Below are 18,139 nucleotides of genomic sequence, written 5' to 3' on the forward strand. Positions count from 1 at the left end.
TTGCCGTTCGGAGAGGATTGTTGGGTTGACCAGACGTGTACGCCCCAGTCGAAGCTCGACCTTTCCACTTCTACGTGGGTGTTTCACCAGATGACGTTTTATTGATTCGTCACCCACCCAGATGGAGGCGAACGGTACCAGTTGAGCATAAATAACCATCACAGTCACGTCTGCACAGACACAGACGAGCATTGATTTGGTTACGTCACATGTCCAAAATATTGCTCTGCTCCGTCTGTCATGCCTTTTAAATTGCGTCCTGTCAGACAAAATCATCACAGAGAAAAGCTGCACTTCTAAACTTCAAAAACAACAATAAAGGTGATGCAGCTCAGTGCAGAGAGGTGGATAAAACAGGTTAAACCTGAACGTAAAATTCTTTAAAACATGTAGACAAAGATAAATGGTAGAGCTCGGAGTTTGAGAATGGGTCGGCAGGAATGTGGTTGTCATAACAACATTAAATAATGCTGCGGTTATTGTGCTTTCATTCACATAACAGGAAAATGTTTAACATGATTGAATTAAAGCTCTGTTGCATCAACCTTCCAGACCTCTCAGGTCTTCTGGTTCTGGTGCTGCTCTACAGAACCAGAACCAAACATGGAGAAGCAGCATTCAGCTTCTGTGCACCACAGATCTGGAACAAACTTCGAGAAAACTGCAAAACTGCTGAAACACTGAGTTCCTTCTAAATCATGGCTAAAAACCCACCCTGATTTGTAGTAGGTGAAACACTGATCATTAAATCTGATGCTTATTTGACAAAATATAATGTTTATTGCTGTTTTATAATTGATTACTTTATTATGTTTTAAGGCGTAAAGAACTTTGAATTGTCTTGATGATTAAAAGTACTATGCAAATAAACTTCCCTTAATTGCGATTATTTAAATAAAAACAAAATTATAATTAGTGCTGAAAATACCAAATAACGACCTAGTGCTACTACATGTATTTATTGTCATTTTGTTTATTTTTCCTTGGAGTTGCACTGAAGACTGAACTACAGTCTTTTTACGGTTTATTTCCAATCTCAATGCTTAATATTTAATGTTTTCAGCACTCAGTAATGAGGCCTTTTTTCAGAATACAAAAACTGTGAAAGTTTATAATAAAAAAGTCAAATAACATCCAAGGGTAATTTGGTTGAAAAATTTCTAATTTTGACTAATAAAATAGTAGTAGTTTTTTTTATAAGTAATAGTTTTACCACTGTAGCTGTAAGACATTGAATAGAAAAGATTTATTTGACATGGACTTTGCACATTATTATTATCGCTGCAAACACACCAGAATTACCCAAAAGGATGCTTCTTTAAAATCTGCCAGCCTGGGAAAGAAAATAATAATAATAAACAGCGCCAGTAGAAACATTTCCAAAGAGCCAAATCGCCTGTTTTGTAAGCAAGGAAAAAGTGTTGAGGTCATTTTATCAGGCAGCTGACCGAGAGTTTGCTACACATCTTGTACAGGAGGAGGAACGTCTAGTTCTGCCTCAGTAATCAGTCCCTATTTTCTACTTGGGAAACATGAAAGAAAATTCTGCTGCAAAATCTAAGTAAACATCAGCCAAGTCAGAGCCAATGACTACATTCAAACGTTCAAATAAAAACAATTATATTTTGTATTTTTGAAATCTTTACTGAGATCGGACAGAAACTGACCAAAGTTCAGCACCCTGCAGCCTTCTCTCTCTCTCTGTCTCTCTTTCACTACACCCATCTGACTCCGATGCAACCTCCGGAGTCTTTATTCCGGATGACTTCCTCTTAATCAATCTCCATGCTTCTCCAAGTCAACCATGTAACTAGAGACCTCAAAGCATCAACACAGGTTGAAAGAGGAGAAGGAAAGGAAGGAGGGAGGAGATTAGAGAAGCATACAAAGACAGAAACAAAACACGCAGAGAATGACACATGTGACCAGAGCTACACGTCAACAGCTTCCCCTGACTTTTATGCACAATCCTAAGAACAATGATCAGACTTTCAATATTTTCTAAATACTCATCGTTCCTACTAGAGCTTCAGGATATCTGGAAAATATTTAAATGTGATAACATTCCTAAAAACATCAAGAGGACAGAAGGAAGGAAGAAACAAGAAAGGAAGCAATGAGTGAAGGAGAGACAGTACGAAGGAAGTGAAGACACATCATGGAAGGAAGAGAACCAAGGAAACACTGAAATAAAAGAAGTAATAGAAAGAGGAATAAGAAAGAAATAAGGAAAGGGAAGAAGGAAATATGAAAGAAATTAATATAGAAATTATAAGAAAGAAAGGACAACATTACGGCAATGGAACAGAGAAGATTGACTAGACATACAAACGTTTCTCTATATATCAAATTCCACACAATTTGCTGAGTAGAAATTTTGCATATCATCTAGAAAAGAAGGAACGTGACAAAGTTTGACTGTCCAGAAGAAACGCCAACACAGATCACAATCACTGTTCCAACCCGTTATGCAGGTCAGATGGAGGAATTAAAGTTCAAGGGTGAGGGCAACAACAGACCTTTGTTACCAAGACGAGAAAGGCACTTCTTTTCCCAAGATTGGCTCATTTGAAGCTCAAATGTAAAACTGAAAGAATAAATGAAACTTAAAAGTCCAAGAAATCCAGAATAACAGCAGCAGAAGCCAACAAATAAACACCCGACTGTTTACTCTGATGTTTAAGATAAAACATTGGCACCGAGCATTTTTTGAACCGAAACCAGAGGTAAACTATCCTCTTCCTGTTTGTTGTATCTGATGACAGAGAAGAAAACAAGCTACATTTTCAAGTGTCACAAGGTTTCTGCAGTTTTCACCGACTCAAATTTACGACATTTTAAGAATTTTCTCAAGACCTTTACGAATGGAATTTAAGGCCCAAATCAAGACATAAGAAACATTAGAAAAATGGCATATTTTATATAGTAGTCCACACTTTTTAGCACAGAATGAATGTTGCCATCGTTGGCAACAGAAGTGAGCTAGTAGCAAAGATGAACTGGAGCTAATTTATACTTACCAATGATAGATGCCGAAACGCTAGCTAGCTAGCAAGGGTTCATTAGCAGCTAGTTAGCGTTAGCCTAAACCGCCTCAAGTCAGAATGCAACACAGTTGTTTGCGTGTGACTCAAGCTTTTGCCTGACAGAAAAACCCGCAAGAAAAATAAATTACATTTAGGACCTGTGATTAGCCAACGTCCTCATTTTGTGAATTTCAGACTTTTTAAGGCACATGTGTCAAACTCAAGGCCCGTGGGCCACATGTGCAAACAAAACTGAGACATCAACAAGCTAACATCAAAATGTCCAAGAAAAGAAAAATAGATTTACAAGTAAGACTGTGAATGAAGATGTGAGTGAGTTGGTGTCAGGGCGGCAGGTCGCGCTAGACTTTTTTTGTTATCCGTCATCTTGACCGACAACAAAAAAGAAAAAAAAATCGGTCATGTACTATTTTTATTCGTGAAATTACAATCATATTAACATCGGCTATTTAGTCGCATTTTATGCGGTTTAGTTAATATTCACCGTGAATCCAGATCCCATCACAAATTAACCAGATAAATGCATCTACATTTTTCTCCGTAGTGACAAAAACCACTGACTGTGGCCTCAATAACTTTTAATTAAATTAAGCGACTTCACTTAAATTACCAGGACTTCACACGCTGGGGTCTGAATGCACTTCCTCCTGTTCCCCGGCAGAAAAATCTGCGCTAATTCATCATTCAGTTGGATCTGTCTGAACCAAACAGATCAACTGAACTCTGTGAGTGTTTTACCCTGTGCGTGGTCCGGTGTGCGCTTTTACCAGGATTTTTTTATTTTTTATTTTTGTGTGGTTTCGCTTCTCCGAAATGGACAAATGTTACGTCTGCAGCTCCTCCAGAACGCCGCTCTCCTGGGTAATGTGCACTCAGAAGGCTCCATTTGTTAAATCCGCTGGATGAATTACTTCCAGCGGTTTTTAATTCTTTGCAGCGGCAAAGCCGCGTCCGCAGTGGTTGAGCAGCGGACTGCGCATGTTACAGTCTGATTAACTTCTGCGTCGTCATTTATTTCCTCAAGATAAACTTCCGGCTCCTCAAATGGATTACCACAACGTTGCATTCTCTTTAGTTTTCTCTGGTCTGTAATGGAGACTTGAATTTAACGCGCCATTTCAATCAAAAGTTTTGAATGCGCTTCCTAACCAGACGCTCCAAAGCGTTATTCAACAGTATGAGGTGTTTAATTTACTTTTAACATTGTATTTTCATACAATTATGCTAGGGCTGCCCAAGTCTAGTTTTCCAGAGCTACCATCTGCAATTTTAGATGCGTTCCTTCTCTAACACACCTGGATCATTGACTCATTATAAGCCTCTACAGAACTGAGTTGCTGCTGATGAGGGAAGTCAACTTTTTGTCTGGGGTGTGTTTTAGCAGGGATGCATCTAAAAGTTGCAGTCTGGAAGACTGGAGCTGGAAACTCCTGATTTGTACCGTCAATGTATCCCGTTGAGGTTGGCCAATACGCTGAAGTGGCTCTCGGTGAAATTTAGTTTGACACCCCTGTTTTAAGGCCTTCATTCTAAAAACATGAATTTCAGACTTTTTAAGACCTTCATTCTAAATACACAAATTTAAGACTTTTTAATGCCTTCATTTTAAAATGCACGAATTTAAGACTTTTTAAGGATGCGGCAACACCTTGTGTCAACACGAGAGGAGCCAGTGACTCTGAACATGACAAATACAGACAAACCCAGAGGAAACTTTCGGTAAATGAAAGATTCATATCAGGTGTACTTGACATTTCTCACATTTCTCAAGCCATCAGCAGGAAAGCAGCAGTAACAACAGGATCACGCTGCAGCAGCCTGAACGATTCTTACCAGGTTTGATGCAGAAGCTTCAGCGAACGACAGACCTCTGGGGATGATGAGTATGTGGTCCTGTTCTTTACTCACTCGGCCCTGAAAGGGGAAACGAGGAGGTCAAATGTTAGCCTTTTTTGAAAAAAATGTCAACTTAAACAAAAACAATGCATTTGAATTTCCAATTAAGCACTAGAAATAAAAATACTGGGGTTTTAGCATGATTTACAGATTTGAGAAAGAGCCATGGATTCACATTTCTAGCTATATTTGGTGGTATATTTGTAAGCATTAAATCACCATTTCCATTTGCTCTGTGGGCATATCAGTCTCTTATTCAGACCTTGGTAAAAATGAGTAAAAAGCCTGAAAATAAATAAATATTTTAGTGCATTACCATAACCTTTAAGTGAAAAATGTGAAAAGAAAAATTCAGAACAATAATTCAATTGGGGAAAAGATCTCATGTGGATTTGTGGAGAAACCATTGTTGGTGGCCACCATTAATGGTTTCTCCACAAATCTTAATATATAAATGGGGAATTTTTAATTTTTATTTGTACTGTACATTTTTCCCTGGACTACAGCGTTAATGTGACAGTAGCTGCGTTTCCATTACAAATATGCACACAACTTTGATATTTTGCTAATGTCAAATAAACACAATGTCACATTTGCAGTTTCTCTATTAAACAGGAAATGCAATTAAATTCACAGGTGACTTTTGTTAAAAAAAACCCTAACACGTTTAACATGTATTTCTTCCCCCACTGGTTAAACTTACTCAAATAAAATCTGTTTATTTCCACTGAGATTCTGCTACTCCTATTACAAATTCATTTATTTTAAGGCTTTTTACTCATCTTCACCACATACGGCAGGCGCTGTGGCGTTTTTTTTTTTGTTTATTTCCCCTTCTTCCGTTTGGAGCTGGTCTTACTGTAATGTAGGAGTTGGCAAAGTGGGCCCAGCTGAACAGGTCCACCAGTCTGTAGAGGCTGGCCAGTTTGCAGCGCGTCAACTTCTCGCCTTTCACCATGGAGGCGAACTCCACCCCGAACAAGTCGTTGATGGGAGTCACCATCCCTAGACCTAAATGAGCCCAGTTGAATCACAGAGGGAGAGAAAACAAAAGAAACCCAGGTTATGAATGCTGTTTGTACAGATGAGGAGGTCTTAGAAAGAAAAATGAACTTCACTCAGGAACTAACCCTTCTAAACACATCTGGATTTTTATCTTCTGATCCATCTGGCTCCTCGCTGGAACCCTAAATTACTCAGCGATGTTATTCAACCCCGACCCCTCCTCGGCCGTCAGCCTGAATATCTGTGAAGGACGATCTGAAATGAACTGCTACATTGCCTTCGACGTCTAATTCGGCATTAGCTGTGCATTCCTGCACTCTGATTGGAAGCAGACTTCGCATATGGACGAAACTCGGAGGAGGATCAAAACGCGGCGAAGTATTCCCGGCTCTTCCGGAGTCTGGAGTTGGGATGACTAAGAGCGTTAAAGCCCTTCCCTCGGGCGTGCAAAGCCCGCGTTTGGGGATGGAGCCGTTTTCTCCCGATACCGTGACGTTTCGCTTTTGATCTTTTCCTTGAGGCCGATCCAAAGTGGTTGCTCTGTGGGCAATGACAGCTCGCTCTCATGAAGTCTTGTGTCTGGTTACCGTGGGTGACGGGCCAGAGCACAGCAAGCACTTACTGAGAGGGGAAGTGTTGAAGCCGGCCACCGAGCTGGCCATGAAGAAGTCGGCGATCTGCCGGAGGGCCAGCAGTCCGGTCGGGTTGTTCCCTTTCCGCTGCTGCTCCTGGATCAGGCACTCCAGCTCCTCTTTGAAGGCCTGGAGACAAAAAGAGACAAGAGTGAAACTCATGTTCCCTCAGATCTGTTTTAAACGCCGACAAGTCAGTGAAACTGGGCTACTCTTTCACAGATTTGGCTACAATTACAAAATTTCCACACATCTTTTTCCATTTTACAATCACTTTGTTTTAAGATGGGATTTTGGACATAAATATGAGCACAAAGAAAGTACACCAGGATTACCTCAACAACCTGGAGCTGTCAAACTGAACAAATACAAATTATGGTGCTTTTGAATAAATGCAACTTTTACTCTTTTTTTGGCATATTTTGCTACCTTTATTTTACATGTAAAAGTAAAAAAAGAAAAGAAAAGAAAAAAGTACTTTTTATCATTTGTTCTGTTTTAAAAAGTCCAGTCCAACCTGAGTTTGAACTTGTCTAAAGTCTCAAAGCAGAAAAGCTAAAGATTTAGATGTTTTTTTAGAATGAGTGTGCATTTTGTTGAAAACGAAACAATGTTAAAACCACATCATATATTAAGCATTATTAGATTTTTGTCCAGTTAGAAAATTGAAGATGAAAATGTAAGTCAAATGTAAGTCAAAGTTTTTTCCCACACATTTCCAGACTTGGGAAGACGTGAAACAACAAATCCTAGTTTTCCAGACTAAAGCGGCACAGACAGTTTATAGGCTGATTTCATTTTAATTGCAAGACTGAAAAAAGTGATTAAATCGCTGCAAACTCTTCTGCAGACAGTGATGTACATGGTGGCAGTGCTGCTAAGCATTGTGGGTATTATGCTGGCTTATGGGCACATTATGCCAAACAGGACAACACACCCATAGAAACAGTGCTGTTTAGTTATTATTTCATTAATATTTCACAAGGCGTTGATTTTACCCATGTTTACGTACATGATTAATGACTGTTTACTTGAAATTACTGCTATTTTAATGTTAACAGACTTGTGGATGGGAGGTTGAAACAAATATTGTAATTTCTTTTTTTTTTTTTTTACCTAAATGGTCACTTGTGAAACTAACAACTATTCTAACAACCGATAAAAAAAAGTGGCACATTGTGCAGTTTTACATTTACCTCTTGAGACTAATGAATTTCTAAATTAGTTCACTTGTTTCAACAATCGATTGATTATGATTGATCTGATTAATTGTTCCAGCTCTGGTAAAACATCACTTGTTTAAAATGAAGCTTGGATTCCGAGGATCCACTGTTTACCTTTCATCTGCGACTTGATATCTGTCAGTACATGGAAATACTGATTGGGACCTAATTAGCATTTCTCTCTTTTAATTTAAGAAAGTCTGTTTGGTGCAGAAAGCTACAAACTGGAAACACAAACACGGACAGGACGGTGAAACACGTGATGGGGGCGGAGCCTAGCAGACGGCGCCACACTGCCGGTAAAAAGTAGAAACATTCAAAAAGAGACCATGTCATCAGGAGGAACGTCCAACAGGACGACTGATGTGTTAATCGTAGATTAGAAATCCTCCATGGGTGTCAGTCGGACTCCTCCTTAAAGGATCAGCATTGGCTGGAGACACAACAAGACGTGTCGGGATTGGCTGAGTGGCCACTCTTCTATGTTGTGATTGGCTTATGCGTGTGAATGTGTGTGTGTGTGTGTGTCTTTGTTGCTAATCCTCATGTTCAGGACAGAGTTATCTGCTGAGTTCAGGGACTCCGTTTAATGCATTTCATGTTGGCAGCGTCTTATGTAAGAGCAAAAACAAACAGCTGGCTCAATGACCATTCAGTTCTGACGGATTTTACGTTTCAGAGCAGGTTTTCTGCTCATTTCTTTTGCTAAGTATGGAAAAAATAGAGCAATTATGAGACTTGCCGAGGAATACGAAAATCAAAGCAAGACCAGAAGGTAACAACATAAAACATTACAGCAGGTATCTGCTGTATGTGACTTTCAGGAAGGAGCAACAGCCTTTGTTTACCTGCTGATGTCATTAAAGCTGTGACCAATGCCAAGGATTACCCAGATGGACAAACGCATACGCATTCAGTTAAAGTCTGTCAGTCTGTGAGTTTGAGATGTGAGGATTTGGTTTCTCCTCACTCACAAGAACAAACTGGTTTTGAAATGTGTGTACAAACAAATTTGGGACATGCATGAAAGTGATTGAATTTTATCATATTCATTTCATGTTTCATTCAAAGCCACTTGGAGTGTTTTTCTGATGAAAACCTCAATCCTAGTTTCATCTGACCAAAGTGCACGGTTCACATTAAAGTTCCAGCTGAGGTTAGAAAACTTCACACATTTACATTTGTAACCGTAGAACAGCTGGATATTTTCTCCTAAAATGCCTGATGTCTCCCATGATGCCCCTCTTTTTACTGGATATCAGAGATGGACCTTTGTGTCACGTCATATTTGTTCCCTAAGGAAACAGAAAATCACAGATTAAATGTTTTGCTTTGAATGTGTAAGGGGTAAATAATCCTGACAACTTTTCAAAGGCTAGATTTTAAAAAGACTTCTCAGGGAAGTTATGCTACTAAAATTCACTATAACAACATTTTAAGGTTTTACACACTGTGTTTGGATAACTCCATTCAGATTCTTCAAACTAATATTCACGGTCCAGATCATCTCCTGATCGTTCATAAATACCATTAAAAACCAAAAAAGTTGAAAAGATACTTTACTACTGACTTATAAGTAAAAACAGATTTATTTTACAGCAAATCACACTTTCCATTTTATTTCACTGCAACTGGAATGTTTTTCACACCCCTTTTTTGCCATTTCCTGGTCTGTAGACATAATCTTGGGCAGAAATCAGTTTGTTTGAGCTGCTGTTTAATGCGGACTAAATTTGGCTCTACATTTATTGAGGTTTTCACCAGCTGCGCCTCCACCTAGCCATTAAAATTCCAGGCTATAATTTGGAAACACCCCAACTACAAAAAGGTTCCTTGCTGCTACATTTAAGAGCACTTAAGTATGACAACATGATGAATGGCAATCACATTATTTAATAATAAGTAGTTCCAACTATCATAAATGTTCACTTGGGGCATAATGACTTTTATTTATAAAAATAAAACTTAGCATGCAAGTACCAAGTGGTATAAATTAAACGGTAAAACTGTTGCAGGATGAATAGAGAATTTAAAGAGGCTAAACAGAAAAGAGACGCTTAATTTCTACACCTTCAACTCATAATAAGAAAACATGAACCAAATAATCCTTCAATTTTCAGCTTGATCAACAATGAACATGATCACAAGTGTGAACTAACCAATCAGAAGCTTACAAACCAAGACGTCATCATTCCAGGTTTTCCAAATTGCTGAAAGGCGCAGGTGGAAGAAAGAAAATACAAGAAAACAGGTCATGGCGGTTTTATGTGCCAACACCTATGGTAACATTAAATATTCATGCCATCATTTCATCTCAGCGCTAACGCAAAAGACGACATGCTCCCAGTTAGAGCTGCATGCGGGTGCAGAAACATGTCTAACCCGTTAACGTCGCCTTTCCTCTGCCCACTCATCCCTCCAGTAACCTCACTAGAAAGCCCCATCAGCACCGACAGAAACAGCTTTCTGGTTTTATTCTGTTTTTGTTAAAAGCAGAGCAGCCCAAGCGTGACGGGACACATACAGTCCACACATCACTGCTGGTCCTGAACGCCAGCCAGACATTCCTTGGTCCCTGGTGGTGAGGTTGCCTTGGTAGCCCAGTTGGTTGCGAATGCAGTTTTTGTTGCCGAGTGAGAGTTTAGGAAACTATTTTGCCAGCAGAACTTGAAAAGTTTGCAAAGAAAGTCTGTGACTCAACGAAAAAAAAGGTTTTTGTGTACATGAGAGATTTGACTGGTTGCTTCTGGAAAGGGGAAAACTTTCAACCATTAAGTTGTACACAAGGTTTTGTGATAATTACATGCCAACAACTTACAACTGACACACAAATACACGCCTAGTTTGGTGTATAGGGTGAATTCACACCAGCCCCGTTTAGTCCGCTTTAATCAAACTCTGGTTTGTTTGCCTATAAAGTCTGGTTCCTTTGGGGAGGTGTGAATGTGCAATCAAACTCTGATGCGGACAAAAAAAAAAGCAAACTCTGGTGCAGTTTGAAATCATATTGGATTCAAGTGCTCCAAAAGCACCAAGCAGATTGCAGCGCAGGGCATTCTGAGAAAATACGACCAAAGCTAATGAGAGTCTGGCATCGGCCAGAAAAATACCAAAGACAAAAGAGAAATCCCGCAACCGCTAAAATATCATGCTATTCCTTTTTTATTTATATTTTGTGCAGAAGGAAGTTGCTCTCAGCATCTTCTCCAGAGATGTTCAATGGTTTTTGGTCCAGCGCCACCACATGTCTGGGAGGGGAACAGGTCTTTCACAGGGTTTGGATTGTTTGACACAGTGCAGTGTGAAAGCGAACCGCACCGGCTGAAAATGTAAGAAATGTCACAATGTTGGTCCCCAATTGAATCGAGTCTACCGGACTAGAAGGTGCAAAAACACCAGAAGATTCTGGAATAAATGTTTTTTTTTTTTTTTTGCAGCATTGGGTCTTCACGAAGAACAGAAGGAAAGATTTTGGTTTTAGCAAAGAACTACCTAAAAATAGCAAGAGCGTTTTGAAAGGAGGAGATCAGCCTGTGGTTCTGGTGAGGTGTTGATGATAAAACACCAGCAGGTGACATGGCAGCTCAGGTGATCATTTGAATTCTGCGCCTCACTGCTGTTCACTTATATCAGAAAAGATAACTCTGGACCACGGAGCCTAGTCCCTCTTTCAGTCCAACAAAGATGTTTGTGACATCACCTCTGGTTCTGTGAAGGTTTCTTCCACTCAACCTTTCTTTAATACACTTTGATACTCTGAACTAGGACTGTTGTAAACGATTATTTTAGTAATCGAGTAATCTATAGATTTTTCTTACGATTAATCGAGTAATCGGATAAAAACAATTATGAAATAAAATATTGGTAAATCTTCCATAACACCAGTGTTACTATCGGATATCAACATCAGTCTATTTATTCCACATTTGTGCTTCCCTACCAGTTACTTTTTTGTAGACCGGGGGAGCAATACGGGATATTTACGGCTCCTCCGTTCAGAAACTCATCTACCAGCCATGTTCCGCCTCCCATTTGTTCAGACCGGGATGATATAAGTTTATTGTGCGGTTCGTCCGTAAAGCTGCTCTTACCCTGTAAGCATCAACCCTCAGCCGCCCGCCGTGTTCAGTCTCTCCGCTCACCTGTATAAATCCTCCTCGGTTTCTTCCCGCCGTTCAACCAGCAGCTCCGGAGCAGAAAGGCTGCCGAACTCCCGGCATCGCGCCGGTCATTTTAAGGATGTTTATTGGTCCCACAAAAACGATAAAAACCCAGAATTATCACCAATCAATAAAATCCCCGCGGGCCAAACTTGAAGATTGGACGTTATGCCGCTAACACGTAGCTTCCGTCAACAACTCAGAGGTGGAAGTCAGAGCTCCGCTCAACGCAAATAATGTTCAGGCTGAAACACGGTGCGCTAAATGACAAAACATAAATTAACGAAGCTTCGAGGCAGGTCAATTTTCCTCGAGGAATTTTAATAATCGAGGTACTCGAATCACTCGAGGAATCGTTTCAGCCCTACTCTGAACTGAAATGATGAGTACCTACAGTATAAGCTAAGACTTCAGAGCAATAAGCTCTGCATGAAATGAGGCCATGAGATATTAATAGACTTTTTGAAGATATTCTAATTCATGAACAACTAAACTTTACAATGTGCAATGTCATAGAGAAAATCCATGTTTTTTGGGGGTTTTTTTTTACACTTTGATACAAAACCTGTCCAACTTGCATCAGCTTGCAATGACACCAATCAGAAACCACGCCAGGCACCATCAAGAACCGTTTAAGCTAGCAGGCATCTGGTTCCTGATATGTGCGTGCGCGTTCTCAGAGAGATTATGACAGCGGGGATTTGATTCCTCTCATCGAAACAGATTAATACGGGAACATAAAGTGGATCGTATAGTTAATAATTCAGAGAATCCCTCCAACCTCCCCCAACATCATCTCACTCACACACACACACACACACACATGCACACACACATGGATACACATCTGTAGCGGTGAAAACAACATCACAAGTCAGCTGTGATTCTTTTTTTTTTTTTTTTTTTTAGCTGCTGTGGCGTTTTGGTAGAAGCCTTTCATCACATCTGCGCCTTTAAAAACCAAAACCAGAAAATCAGATAAGAGATGAAGTTACGTCATTACAGCAGAAATAATATCCGTTCCTCTGCTAGAGTCAAATTATTGGCTGAGACACAACAGTAAGCAGGTTTGTTCACTCCTGTTAAATCAGATCAATAAGGAAATGGAGATGCGGCTTTTTAAAAACAGTTTTAGTCTGTTCATGTTTTCCTCCAAGTATGACCAAATCATTTATTTTTGCATGTTCTCTGCGCTCTCCTGTCCTGCTAATCTCTTCCTTTTTTTCCTTCGCACTCCTGCGGATGCAGTTGACAGTAAAACTGTTGCACGTCGTCCTTCGGGGAAGAAACTTGTTACTTTTATTACGTTTCCTGAACTGAAGCCAGTCGGACGCGTCTTTGCTTGCTTCTTCCATGAAGGTTGTGTCAGTTTAGATAGCTTCACCATTACATCACCCACACACACATTTGTGTCTTCATGTTGAGTACTGTTATCATAATAATGTGCTAATCCGCAAACCAAACATCTGGAAAAAAAACACTTCAGTCATGCTGGATCTCCAACACTTTCTCGGTAATCTAATTTTTGTTTTGAAATGGTAGCGTTTTTAAAACGCTGGTGTAAAGTGGACAACTTTATACCAGTTCAGCATTTGGGGACTAAGCTAACCACAGAATGTTTTTCTAAGTCATATCTAAAATATTTTTAGAAAACCTGCAGCTTTGGAAGGTGAAATGCATACATGCTACATGACAAGCTATTGACTGGATTTGAAATGCAGCCAATCCAGTAGCTTAAAATATATTATATTAGCGCTAATTGGTCCCACAAACAATAAAGGCCCAACTTTATTGTAACATTTTTCCAGACTTATCCAGACCTGGAAAACATCTGAAGCAGACTTTCATTTCATTCTCACTCCCACAAACATGCCCCACAGTTCACCTGCAAGAGCACACTGACCCGAACTTCCATTATCTGACATCCAAAGTAAAACGGATGAGGGGGAACTGCAGACTCCACATGAAAGCACCGAAACGCAAAAGACAAATACGCCTCGGACAAGGACACACACTCCGACTCGGTCCTGAAAGGCAAGCAGTCAGAGGGCAGACTGGGCCTGTAATTTCAGACACAGTCTCCCCAGTTATATAAGCACAAGGCTGCTACTTCAACGTGACTTTTAGGAAGTGGAGAGGAGCCGACCCGCAGACCTGCCAATGGTATCGATCGTCCCCGTTTCATTTCAAAGTGCGTCGGTGAAAATGCTCACAGGCTGAAGCTGCTGTGGCTCAGGAATCCGCAACGACTCTCTGCTCTCCGCTTTACAAGAAGAGCGCAGAAATCACAGGGGGCAAGGTGGGATAGATTTATATCAAGCTTTAAAATAAAAAAGTATGTTTGACAAAATGAAAGCAACAGACTGATACAAAAAAACTAGTTCTCCTTCTTCCAGTATGATAATCCTTACTAAAAATACCACAGCGTCACACAAAAGTTTGAAAACATATAAAATGTTCAAATTGCTTCTAATTAAAGCACTTATTTGTAACACTGCAATAATAATTTTATCTACCGACTATAACAGCTTTGATAATGTCAGTTACTTTTATTCACTGCATTTTTAATTTTTTTTTGACATATTTAAGCAATAAACCCAAGCTAACACTGGCAGTGTTTTTCAAGAAAACGTAGTTATGAAACCAACAGATCTGTCACATTTTTACCTTCTGAACCGTCAGTAACTCGACTCCCAAAGTGTCTAATCCAAGCTTATGTCTCTAAACTTTACCTGATCTCAGAAAAGTTGGCTTTGAACTAAAACTTTACAACTTCCAGTAAACCCCCCCAAATAGTGTCAAAGGTCAATGGCACGTTTACTACCCTTGAGGGGAGATACATTTGCTGCTTTCCAAATACGCAAAAGAACATGAAAAATAAAAGCACTGATGCATATTTTTTTTATTTTCCTTTATTTAACCAGGTAAACCCCATTGAGATCCAGATCTCATTTTGAAGGGGGACCTGAGCATATACAACTCATATCCTCTTTGGGAACAAGAATATAAACAAATGATAAAAGCAATCCAACAGAATGATCAGATAAGTCAACTATAGTGAAATTCGCCAAAAAACAAATGCTTTTCCGCATCTTAAGCTCTCCTGAAGGACTTTGGAGACTCTTGACAGTGAAGGAATTGCTCCTCTGTTGGAATTTCAACAGCCTGAAATTCCCAGAGGGAGACCCGACTGCCAAAGCTTGGCTCAGAGAGGAAATGTGGAAATGCTTAAAGAGACCCTCTGCAGTAACTTCAACCACTGAAGTTCTATCAAACTAGAACTTTAGGACTCAACAGAGAACATGGGAAAACACAGCGAACCACACTTGAGACATTTCCTTCACACGTGGGGATCCTCAGCGGAGATCATCCAAGTGCCATAAATTATCCGCTTGTGATCCGTGGAACATGTGGGGTACCGCAGTAACAAGTGCAAATGCGGGGGAAATCACTAAATCACTTTCACTGGACAAAGAACAAACTGCACCGTGAGCTTTGGATGTAAAGACAAAGAAAAGGAACGAGAGAGAGAGACAGAGAGAGAAATAAAAGCAGGATGAGCGAGGGTGCTTAAAATAGAAGCAGCATGTGGAGGAACAAGTCCAATTCAATTTCATCTAAATTTAATCTGGTGCTCGTGATGGGCTTTTACCCTCCCCGGTCCCAGTTATGGTAAACTCAAGCCACTGAAGACAAACGCAGAGAGAGGCTTTCTGCAGAACAAAACAAAAACACATTAATACCCTGATTTAGCAACGGTGACATCATACGTCTCTGCACCAAATAAAGTCTGTTTTTATGAACTCGTGTGCATGAAAATCTTTTGTGTAACAGATCACCACGTAAGAGAGCCTCATAAAAGACCTCCAGGCACATTTCATTATGTGTATGTCATTCAGACCAGTTGCTTACAGATGCAATCTGGAGAGACCACTTTCTGACTTTTACCTTGATGCCAGAAATGTTTCGTGTTTAGCAGGAAGTAAGATTAAATAACAGAATGATTACCAGAATATTGATAATGTGGAAGTGCAGAAGAAAAATGACTTGTTTATCATTTCACAAAGTAAAACAAAAGGCGTTAATGCATCTAAACTTTATTGATCACATATCTTTAAAAGTTCCTAAGCAATGTAAGACGTTACTTCCAGTAAATTCAACTTGTCCACCTTCCACCGTATAAAGAGGAAGGTGCCACCAACTGGTGATAAATTTGCTCCTACCCATGAGAGACACAAAAAGGCTAGCTAGCTAGGGTAAAATAGCAGCTAATTAGTGGGAGCTTCAACTGACTCGAGTCACAATACGCCACAACCTTATGCCTGAAAGAAAGTCCCTATAAAAACCCCCAAAACTTTTAAATAGTCTTGACACGACAAAATTTAAGGCCTGTGAGTAACGCACATAACCCTGCTGCAGTCTTAGTGCGATGATCAAATGTCACGGTCGGACAGCGGGGAAGTGTCCCGTCGTCAGACCGTCAGTTCCCGAAACAACAAAAAACCTCAGAGTGACCCAGCTGAGTTGAAACTTGTGGGGTCAACTTCCTTTTTAACAAAAAATATAAGATTTTTAAGGCCTTATTCTAGACGCAAATCTAAAACGTTTTAAGGATGCATGAGAATGCATTTGATCGCATATCAATGTGGTAAACAGACCAACACAAAGAGGAGAATGATGGAAAGTGAAGTGGTAAATGGACTGAATTAGTATGGCATGTATGACCAGCTTTTCCAGTTATACTTGCCATGGAAAATGCTGTACGCTGCAGCCACACTCGTCCATTCACACTCAAGCACGCACACATTCAAGCAGATAAGTAAACGTAGGTTGAGCGCCTTGCCCAGAGGCACATCGACATGCGGCAGGAATCAAGGCCCTCAACTTTCTGTTGCAGTTCAGATATTCCACCCACTGAGCCACGATCACCCAAATTCCTTTAGATACGGCAGTCCAGTCTATTGTCCTTCAGAAGTCACTAAATTAGTGAATAAAATTCCCCTGTGTGTAATTTAGACAGCCGTTTCAGATAGAGCTACAATTGGCTGAGTCGTGTTAATGTGTTGGAATGGTCCAGTCAAAGCCCAAACCAAAAACCAATTAAAAATCTGTGGCAAAACTTGAAAAATGATGCTCAGTTCATTTGTGAAATGAAAATAAATACCAATTTGACTTCACAATTATACATAACTCTGTATTGGTCCGTCACAAAAAAACACAATTAAAACACAATGAAGTTTGAAGCTCAGGACATGTGAATACCTTTCCAAGGCTCTGTGTGTTTCTTGCAATCAGAGACGGATTTTCTTTCACCTTAAACTCCACGGCAGTTTGAGGTGTTGCTGCTGAACACACACCAAATAATTTCCCCAACAAAAGAAACTCAGAGTTTATCTCTAGCCTGTGATTTCTAAAAAGTAAACACAGGTGCAAATAGGAGAGGAGTGAATGAAGTCTTCAGAATTCAGCCAGTCCCGCCTGAGCTACAACTGGTTGGGCTCAAAATAAAACCCGGCGTCTGATCGGTCGCAACGTGTAATCTGCGACCGCCAGCAGAAGCATAAAACGACAGCGGAAACAAACAGAGAAAAGGACGGGTGGAAAACGAAAGGAGAGGAAATCTGGCCGATGACGCACTGCTCTTCCTACAACACAGGAAACATGGAGGAACAGACATAAAGCCGCGTCCAGCCGGTGTCACACAAGTCACTGTTGTGTCTGAATATTGAAAAAGAGACCAGAGGGTCTTTCTGCGAAGCCACTGCAGGGAGCCACCTGTTCACTGGTGTCTGATATCGGTTTGAATCACGTCCAAAACCACACGGAGCAGAAAAAAGACGAAAAAAAAAGAAACGCACAAAGCAGTGTGTGACCACGCAGGCAAAACAACAAACAGGAACCCGCTGAGCTGCAGCTGTGGATAATGACGGCAGCTAACCATCAAATGGCTGAGTTAGAGCTGATGAGACCAAAAGGCAAATTCTGGGGAGAAAAAATAAAAAACAGAGGAAAAATATAAAACATAACTTTTCATTGTTTCTTTATTAGCATACTGCTCACAGTCTGCAGCCCCAGCATACAATATACTGCTATAAGTATTCATTCACCCTTGTAAAATCATTAGCTTGTATAGAATCCAAGCTAAGACAGATTCTTCTATTAATCATTTTGTAGCT

General features: G+C 40.1%; 1 protein-coding gene across 7 annotated transcripts in view; it reads right to left on the reverse strand.

Moving 5' to 3' along the window:
* add3a (adducin 3 (gamma) a) overlaps positions 1-18,139 on the reverse strand; it is a 121,386-nt gene that overhangs the window by 20,156 nt on the left and 83,091 nt on the right. For all 7 annotated transcript variants that reach the window (XM_017305459.2, XM_017305458.2, XM_008410105.3 and 4 more), the window contains 3 exons: positions 6,571-6,709; positions 5,803-5,954; positions 4,881-4,961 (listed from right to left, as the gene is read on the reverse strand). In XM_017305459.2, coding sequence (XP_017160948.1) covers positions 4,881-4,961; positions 5,803-5,954; positions 6,571-6,709 — 372 coding nt within the window. The remainder of the gene's footprint in view (positions 1-4,880; positions 4,962-5,802; positions 5,955-6,570; positions 6,710-18,139) is intronic.

Source organism: Poecilia reticulata, chromosome 1 (assembly GCF_904066995.2).
Source record: "Poecilia reticulata chromosome 1, P_reticulata-male-v2, whole genome shotgun sequence".
NCBI lineage: Eukaryota > Metazoa > Chordata > Actinopteri > Cyprinodontiformes > Poeciliidae > Poecilia > Poecilia reticulata.